Here is a 9690-nt window from a genome sequence, read left to right as displayed (position 1 = left end):
ATATTAGTTGAAATGAGCCACCACTTACTCCATTGACACAACCACTCTGGAGCACTAAGCTCTTAAATTAGGCTGTCATGGGGAGTACTGCATTTGAAATGAGCTCATTCAAGAAGTGAAATTACTTGTCTGTTCATTATAAATGCCACCTTATACGCCTTTTCACTGTTTACAAACACGCGCCTCTGGCGCTCATTGGCTGCTCCCACTAAACTTCCGGCGAAGAACTTCCGGCAGTGTTTTTCAGGCGGCGCGATACGGAGACCTCGACTATCCGCGCGTGTTTTGAGGCTGTGCTTACGTTCACTGTGCGTCGCTTGTACAAAAATAATGTCAAGTGATTATTTTAAGAAGCTGGACACCGAGGCGCAAGTGCGGTACCGCGCGAAACTTTCGTTCAGAGGCGAGGAGCTGCCTGACGCTCTCGACGACGACGTTGTCCGGTTCGCCTTTACATCGGGCCCACGAAATCTGCCGCCTGTGACAGCAGCAGATATTTATTTGTATCTTGTAGAAGGCGTGTGTTTTTACACGAACGAACAATTTAAGTCTTATAAACTTGAAGATGCTTACAACGCATTCATATGCGGAAAGGATGAAGCAAGTGAAATCTCTCAAGGCGGGAGCGCACGGAGACGGCGTTGTTGTTATTGCGGCGACTGTGGAAGCCAGTCAAACGCTTTCGAAGTCCTACAAGGCGTGGTGCATTGCGAAGGAGGATGGAACCGTCGAAAGTGCGCATTGCACTTGCATGGCCGGGTAAGTAGGCGAATCATAATAAGAGCTACAATGCCATAAGCCTTTACCTTGCCTTATTTTTCATTTTTCCGAATCAAACCACAAAGAATGGAGACTTTCCCGTTTTCGAACTGTACTAGTTGCGTTACAGCGCAGAAAAGCGCTACTGTTCGCATAACTATGCGCGTGTAATGAAATGTTTGCCATACTGCCGTAATTCGTCATTGTAAACTTTGTTTGCTGTGCTAACAGCCGCCGGAGCGCGGCTTTATCGCTTTGCTCGTCGCATGCAGATTTGTCCAGAATTATCTCGTTTTGTTTGTGACACGCTGCCGCATCTGGGCTGTTCTAGGTTGTACATGTCATTTGTAACATGTTATCTGTAACTTTCCATACTGTCTTTAAATTCAACTCGGCCCAGTGCTGTCAGTAGTCTATTTCGAGGATCGCCGAGAGCGCTTGTGATCACCGACGCATATTATTCATTCGTGGGGCGCAACTCAGCCCAATAATCCGTTTGTTCAGACAGCTGTTATTGGTCTCCATGCAAGTCTGCTTTATTAAAGCCACTACTTTGCGACAATATTCATGTCATAGCCAGATCATTTGTCGATGCTTGACTGCATGATGTTGCATTCATCCTGATCGAGTTGCCTTGTGGATGACAAAAGTCGTCAGATCTCACCCTCCAGCATTCTTTTGTACAAGGCATTTAAACTTTTTCTAGGGCCACACTTCTCACCAATAATTACAGTTGTTTGTGAACTTTTTATTTCTCATGTTTCCTACTTATTTTTCAGCCTTGGGGAATGCTGCATACACGTGGCTGCACTCTTGTTTAGAGTTGAGGCAACTGCGCAGTATGGCCTGAATGACCCGTCCCCAACTGATGTTGCATGTAAATGGATTGAGGCATCAAAGGGAAGCACAGTAAGTCTTTGTTTTCATTCTGCCATGAACAGAGTTGTGAGCAAAATTGTAATTGACACTGAACTTTCCACAGGCAGCACCAGTCTCGGAGATCGAATTTTTTAAGCCCAAAATAGGCCGTGCACCACCCCAAGTCAGCGAGGCACCAGACTACTCAGTACCAGTGCTCACGGATGAGCAAGTGTCAAGGTTTCTTCATCAAGTGAAGGTAAGGACTTCACATTAAATAAATTTTGATACATACGTAGAGAAAGGACACACACAAAAGATGCTCACTGTTTGTGCAACTGTAAAGAATCAGATCCACTGACATTGCAAATAGGGCACTAATTCCAATACTGTTTTTTCAGGAAATTGCACCAAACACTTTGATCCTGACTTCAATCTCTGACAGCGAAGACACAGACTCTGCCCCTGAGACAGCTGCCCTGGAACCTGTACAAGTGGGCAGATCAAAGCAACTCTCTGCGAAACCACCCCTTGCTGAAATATACCAAGACCTCGACATAGACGAGGGGAAAAAAGTGGAACTGACAGCTGCATGCTGTAGTGAAATTGAGGAAGCGACTCGAGGCCAAGCAAGGTCACCTAGGTGGTTAAAAGAACGTCGAGGGAGGATCACTGCCTCTGTAATGCACCGTGTCGCAGCATGCAGCACAGGTGCAGCAGGCCTTGTTGCGGAGATTATGGGGTACGTGAAGACCCCTCAAGTATCCAACCTGCAGTGGGGCTCCCAAACAGAGAAGAAAGCTGTGCAGGCATTTATAGAAACGGAGTCTCAAAAACATGTGGACTTCAGTCTTCGAGACTGTGGTCGTTTAATTGAAAGGAACATGCCTTTTATAGGAGCATCTCCAGAAGTACTAGTGTCTTGTTCATGCTGTCCAAAATCAGTACTAGAAGTGAAATGCCCTGCAACTATGAAAGATGCTTCACTGACGAAGGGCTTAACTAAACTGGCATACCTGAATGAAGACTTACAGCTCAAGCATAACCATGCCTATTACACACAAATTCAGGCTCAAATGGCTCTTACTGGGCTGTGTCAGGCATATTTTGTGGTATATACAAGTTCCTCTCTAACAAAAGAAATCATAAGCTTTGACGAGACATTTTGGGCAGCTACTAAACTCAAGGCAGCAAACTTTTTTTTCACCCACATATTCCCGGAACTACAGTCAATGCACATCTTCAGTCAAATCGAAGGTGCAAAGAAGACATGTCACTGCCGAGGCACCAAGTTGGGCCACATTGTGGAATGCTCACTCTGTGAGGAAACGTTACACCTCAAGTGTGTAAAACTTAGACGCACACCTCGACAATGGATTTGCACTGCATGTCAACATAATGGGCAGACTGCTGATGAGTAAGGACAAGGCCAGAGGAGCTAGTGCTGCTGCTTTTCCCATTCCCTCTTTGAAGTGTACCGGCTCTGTTCGCTTTACTGAAGTCGTGTCCTCCACAACAGCTGAAAGCGTTGCCATTCAGGCAGCTCTCAAGAAGCTAGGGTCTTGTACGGCTCAACCTGTTGTTATCCTGTCGGAATTGGATTAGATTGGAAAACGTTTATTGTCAGCACTGAGCCCTAGTGGGCATTATACTAGGTGGCTTCGAGCCCATGGCTCTTGGCGACCTTGTGAGCCCACTCAGTGGCCCGGACTTGCGTCAACGGGTCTGAGCTGGCCAGTATAGCCTCCCACCGCTCTAGAGAAGGGACTGGTAGTAGGTCCGCCGGTGGCGGCGCCTTTTTGCAGCTCCATAAAATGTGGTCATATCCGGCTATCTCGCCGCATTGTTTGCAAGTAGCGTTGTATTGTGTTGGATACATGTGTGCTAGTCTCAACGGGCTAAAGAAGGCTCGCGTCTGGAGCCGACGCCACGTTACCTCCTGGCTTTTGTCGAGCTTTTTGTCTGGTGGCGGATAGATCCTCCTTTCCAGTTTAAACTGATTGGTGTATTCGTGAAATGATATGAATCCATATCTCGTGAAATTTGGGGACTCAACCCGGCTCACTGCTCGGCTGACATAACCTCGAGCTATACTGTGAGCCAACTCGTTTCCCCTGTTCCCCGAGTGTGCCGGCACCCATATTAGTTCCACCTCTCATTGGTCCCAGTCTTTATCTCTTAGGATTCGTTCTGCCTCCTGGGAGATCATACCCCGCGCAAAATTGTTGATAGCCGCCTTGGAGTCGCTAATTATGGTGACTGCTTTGGTGCTGGCCATTGCCATGGCGATAGCCGCCTCCTCCGCTGTCCCTGAGTTTTTTGTTTTGACCGAACCGGCCGTTAATGTTTCACCCGAGTCGTTCACGGCCACGACCACAAAGGAGTCGCCTCCTTCGTATTCCGCCGCGTCTACATAGGTTGTGTATTCCGAGCCTTCGAGCTTGGCTTCAAGGGCCTTTGCTCTGGCTCTCCTCCTGCCTTCGTGAAAAGCAGGGTGCATGTTTTTTGGAAGTGGTTTAATAGTGAGTAATTTTCTAACTTTGGTCTGTAATTTTGCCTGCGCGTTTCTTTCCGGAATTCTATCATGTAATCCTAGGTTGCTCAGGATCTTTCTCCCCGGGGGTGAGGTCGCAAGCCTCCTTAATTGCGCAAATATATGTGCCTCGCATAGTTCCGTGGTGGTGTTGTAGATCCCCAGTTTAAGAAGTCTTTCCGTAGGAGTGCAGTGGGGCAGCCCCAATGCTGCTTTATATGCCTGCCTTATGATCCCATCTATTTTGTTCTGTTCCGCCAGCCCTAGCTTGAGGTAGAGAACGGCGTAAACTATTCTGCTTATCACGAAAGCCTGAACCATTCGGCAGAGATCTTTCTCTTTGACTCCCCGTCTTTTGTTAGCTATTCGCCTTATGAGCCTGGTTGTCATGTTAATTGTGGACTTAAGCCTGTTTATTGTCTCTGTGTTCTTTCTATTGTCCTGTATTATAAGTTCTAGGACCCTGATTTTGTCAACTCTGGCTACCGGAGTCTCCTTTACCAGTACGTGAATGTCTCCTGCGTTGGTATCGCGTTTCCTAGCCCCCCGGATCATAAGAAGTTCGGATTTGCTTGGCGAGCATTTTAGTCCTGCCCATTCCGCGTAATCCTGGACAATATCGATCGCGTGTTGGAGATTTTGTTCTATTTCCCCATCGTTTCCTGTATGCGTCCATATTGTTATGTCATCCGCATATAGCGTATGGTTTATACCTTCGACAGTCTTCAATAGCGGCGGTAGGTTCTTCAACGTTTGTGTTTCAATCTCTGTGATGTAGTGATCGCTACCCAAGGTGTGTCCTGTGTTTGACCATCTTTCACCCTCGAGGTCTCTGCCTAGCGTCAAGTCTGGGGACGTGTCTACGCTGACGCTATTGCCTATCCTCGTGGGGTCTTGCGGGTTGTTTAGTAGCGTGAGCCTTAAGTTTTGGATTTCTGTCCATAGTTTGTTTCCCTTAGGGGAGGCCGTCCGATATCCCCATGCCGGATGCGGGGCGTTGAAGTCCCCCGTGATTACTAATCCCTTCTTATAAGATAGTCTAATGGCTTTACGTAATAGGTCCGCCAGCCCTGTGCCCCGGTTTTTCGGTGAGTTGTATATATTCAGAATAAAGAGACTGTTGTCCCCTTTTCTGTTTGGGATTATTTCTAACATCACGTAGTCCTCGCTTGTGTTTTCGAGTGCGTGTTGCGTTGCCGTTAGATTTCTTTGCACTAGCGTGGCCGTGAACGACTTGGGTTTGTGCTCTTTTTGCACTTTTAGCGGGGAATAAAAATCTGCCCTTCAAAGGTTAGAGTGTGGGTTCCCTACTGATGCTTTGTGTCTTAGCGGTCTAAGTTTGTTGCATAATCTGAGCAGCAGAGGCTTCTCTATACGCTTCCAATGTCCAATGGGTGGCCTCACATACAGGTATCATAGGCAACGAGATGGCGGAGAGCCTCGCCCTTAGAATGCTGTCTGGGAACCCTTCGAGAAAAGTTGCTCAAGATGACAAGAGACACTTCAGGAGACAGTGTTCAGTCACTTCACTTCATTGTGGGGCTCAACCAACAAGCCATGTGTGACCAAGGGTCTCCAAAGATCCCAAGAAGCTTTACTGCACTGCATACGCACGGGCTCTGCTCGTTCTCCTGCGTATATGTATAAGACGGGCCTGGAGTCGTCTCCATCATGTTCAACGTGTGGTGTGTGCGGTGATATAGGACATTACTTAATGTGCTGTACTCTTCACGGCGCGGAAAGGTTAGTGTTGTTCGGCTCTCTCAAGAAGGCAGGACTCCCTCACAGCTCCCTTCAAGACATTGTTTCTCCACTTGGGAACCAATTCTGTATAAAAGAGGCTTCACGTCTTCTTTTAAAGTACTTCCTGGAGACGGACCAAGTCTCCATATGGTGACAGCATGAGTAGCTATTATTTGTGTTTGTGATCTTGGCGCCAGATTATGTAATTTATTTACTGTAGGTGCCGCTACGGTGGAGCAGTTGTAGGCAGAAACCTCAAGGCTAACCCTGTAGCTTACAGCATCTCAATTTAAGCACAAGCTTTTTTTTTTGCTGAGCACTCCAAGTCTTATATTTTATCACATTCGAAAGGCAGAAAAACACTGCTTGTTTGACAAAATATGTTCACTTCAAGGACTAATGTCGGATGTGCAAACTCAAATATAATAGATTTTAAATACAGTACGCCTTCACGTCCCAAGCAGGGAACATATAAAAAAACACTGATACAGAAGCAAACAGCAAGTAAAACTTTGAACACCTGCTCTGAGGACAGAATATCTATACAAGCAGAAAACAAAAAGCCCAATTCTCAACATGTGAGAACAAGCAACAGGAAATACTTAAAAACTGAGTCAAACAATATGCAGTAATTGACTGCAGAGAGTGCAAGAAAATAGAATAAACAAATGTGAAAAGATCAATGTGGGCAACATCAACAACAGGACTTATTGTGTACACACAGTGCAGACACATTGGATGTAGTAGAAAAGATAAACACATGCAATGATTGTCAGCATGGTCACACACACATGAGCACTTGCTGTTCTATCACAGTATGTGTACACGTAGTGCAGACACCCTGGAAGTAGTCGAAAACATAAGTACATGCTATGAAACTGTATGCAATGATTGTCAGCATGGTCACACACACATGAGCATTTGCTGTTCCATCACAGCATGTCTGTATTCATGTTTCCTCACAGCACTGTACTTTCGTGGAAGAGAGTTATGAAGCACTTCTGCGCTGAGAATTCTTAATGATAGGGGTTTGCAGATTAACTAAAGCAGAGCACACCACCACCACTTTATCTATGGTTGCGAGATTCTTGTCGCCAGTCCTCTTCACGAAGTTCAAAGGCAGCACAGTCTGGAAAATTCTGAAAACTTTCAATCTTTGTATGGCCCTCTCAACATGGATGCGCACGCTAGAGACTTTCCTAGACGTTGTGACCTCAGCACCAGGTAGCTGGGCACGATTCTTAGTCAGTGATGGCATGAGAAGTGTTGCACCTCGTGCAGCAAACATCTCACCGCATCTAAATCCTCGGTCAACAAGAAAGACATCCCCTTCCTTGACCTTGTCTAGGAGACCACTGCGTAGAGTAATCTCCTTGTCAGGCGTCCTGCCTCCCCATGCTTTTGATACGAAAGTTATTGCTCCTGAAGGTGATATTACAACTAGTATTTTTACTGTATTATGGTGTTTGTAATGAGAATATGTCTGGCTCCTTGCTGTCATTAATATCGGCCTCTGTATGAATACTTCGGTACAATCAATGATGCCAGTTACACCATCAAAAAAAGGGTTCTGAAATGCCGCTGGCCGATTAGCTTGGAGTGTCTGTCGGGAAGGCCAGATTATCAACTTTGTCATGTTTGCAGCAAGAACATCAAGCCATGCATGAAAAATTGAACTGACAGTGCCATTTGAGATGCCAAATCGGCATGACAAATCTTGGGTAAGCAGACCCAAACGAAGTCTCATGAGTACCATGATGAGTTGTGTTTCTGCGTCAAGCCATGTGGCACATGACGGCTTCCATGCTGACAGCACAAACTGCAGGAAAGCAGTGAACATGGCTGTGGATACAAACCCTGTGTAAAACTTTACTGTTTTGGCCGACTGCATTACCACTTCTTTGGTTATAATAGCATGGTTTGTATGCTTGTTTCCAAGTTCAGCAGCCTTTTGCTTAGCTGCTGAACACTCTTCCTCCAGAGAGGCCAAACGCTGCGTAAGCCTGCCATTCTCTTCAATAAGGTGGGATATATTCTGCATGCTGAGATCAGTTTCTGTTTCCATGTGGCAGTTCTCTACCACGGAAACAGTTGCAGTCACAGATAGTGCGGTATCATCCGCGTCTTGTCCTGAGCCAGTCGTGTTGAGCCCACAGTCAAGCACACTTGGCCCAGGATTGCATGCAGCAGGTCTGGATGCTTCCTTCAATCCATCCTTTCGAGCAGCGCGTTGGAACCTAGAAATTTTCTGGGCCACATTTCCCGAGGCACGATAAGGAAATATGGAGGGGACATAGTCGGGATGTGTGGGGTCAGATGATGGTTTACCTAAAGAAAGAAAAGAATGTTTGAAAAAAGTAGCCCCACGTGCACTCCCAAATGCAAAAAAAACTGGCTGAAATGCACCAAAGAAATATTGCTCAGGACTTCTCTAGGAAAAGGAAGAAACACTAAGGGTTCCTTGGTATGATTAGATGCTTTCCGTTCGGCATTTGTAAGTAAGAAACTGCACAAAAATACTGAATCAAGCGAGTTGGAAGCATTTCACTCTTTTTACCAGCACTTGCAGGCGATCGAATGAATTTCTCCAGCCGCTCAGAATAGTAGAACAAAAATGCGTCGAATGATACCCCAGCGTTTTTGGATTTCGTCCCTGTAGAAAAGTTGATGCAGCGAACGGGATCGAACATACGACCAGAAGGTTAGCAACAGACGCCTGAGGAATCGCGCCAGATATGCGCATTAAAGAACACCAACCGAGTTAGGCATTACAACAATAAGATGCTTGGGCCCGCATCGCAGCAAAAACTGCCGCTCATAAACTAAGCATGAACTAAGCGCTCGATTACTAAGCTGGGATACTTGGGTTCGATCCCGGCCGTAGCGGCAGAGTTTTGATTGACGCGACACGCGTCTAGAAAGCGACCGTGTGCTGTGCAAATTCCGTACACATTCAAAACCCTCAGGTGGTCTAAATTATTCTGGAGCACTGAACTACGCCGTTTATCATAGGCTGAGTTACTTCGGGACTTTAAATGCCCGTAAATCACACACACTCGCATTGAAGCATGATCAAAACTGCACTGCAAGCGTCACAAGCTGGCTAATTGCCCTGAAAATGGCTAAACGACGCCTTGAACGCACAACTAACCGCAAAACAGTGTTTCCTTACCTCACAGTGCAATTTTTACTGCTAGAGATGCAGCCGCTGATTAGGCGATTGCGGTCGCGACGATTGCCAACCCGCAACGTTCAATCTCAAAGCGCACATAAGACGTGCAGGAATTAGCTGCGGCACAAGTAGACATCATAAATCTGTTCTCACCTTGAACGAAATGAGCAGAACAAACATGGGAGCTTTTCGTAGGCATCCATCGGTCCCGCCGAACTGCTGCTATCCAAGCGTTTCTACGCTCGGCGTCTGCCGGAAACCTGAAAGTGCGCACCTGCGACAGGAGGTTGGTTCCAGGTCGCAAGCTGCAACCTGGCACACAACAGCACGGTCCACGTCGTGATGGGGTCACGGACGATGTTTTTCCACCCGAAAACATATTGTAACAGGGCGACTGCGCCGTACTTTGGCCGTGCTACAAACACAAAAGAAAAAAACGCCTCGACCCTGCGGCTCGCTCGCTCGCTTCGCGGGGGAGACCGGAAGTTTCCTGGGTGTCCATCCGGTTTGCGGCGCTGTGGCTCCCCCTGGCGGCTATGAGCCCGTGAAGAGGCGTATAGTAAGACAAATTCCACCAAATATTTTCTGTATAAACCACTGTACAAATACCACTCACACAGGACCA

General features: G+C 46.8%; 1 protein-coding gene and 1 pseudogene across 2 annotated transcripts; one reads left to right on the top strand and one right to left on the bottom strand.

Annotated features, from left to right (window-relative positions):
• Positions 1–318: 318 nt before the first annotated feature.
• On the top strand, positions 319–1894 carry LOC149338503 (uncharacterized; annotated as a pseudogene). Its single transcript, XR_016283740.1, has 3 exons — positions 319–759; positions 1539–1668; positions 1742–1894. The product of XR_016283740.1 is annotated as an uncharacterized LOC149338503 (transcript).
• A 4433-nt stretch (positions 1895–6327) lies between these two features.
• Positions 6328–9482, bottom strand: LOC149338502 (uncharacterized). Its single transcript, XM_089550332.1, has 2 exons — positions 9219–9482; positions 6328–8221 (listed from the first exon to the last, which is right to left on the bottom strand). Exons 1-2 carry the CDS (start codon positions 9442–9444, stop codon positions 6882–6884), a joined length of 1566 nt encoding a protein of 521 aa, XP_089406458.1. The 5' UTR covers positions 9445–9482; the 3' UTR covers positions 6328–6881.
• Between the last annotated feature and the right edge of the window lie 208 nt (positions 9483–9690).

The sequence above is a fragment of the Amblyomma mixtum genome, chromosome 6, assembly GCF_055824585.1.
Source record: "Amblyomma mixtum isolate Tamu chromosome 6, ASM5582458v1, whole genome shotgun sequence".
NCBI lineage: Eukaryota > Metazoa > Arthropoda > Arachnida > Ixodida > Ixodidae > Amblyomma > Amblyomma mixtum.
Note: the sequence above shows the minus strand (reverse complement) of the source record. Positions and strands in the feature narration are given on the sequence as shown.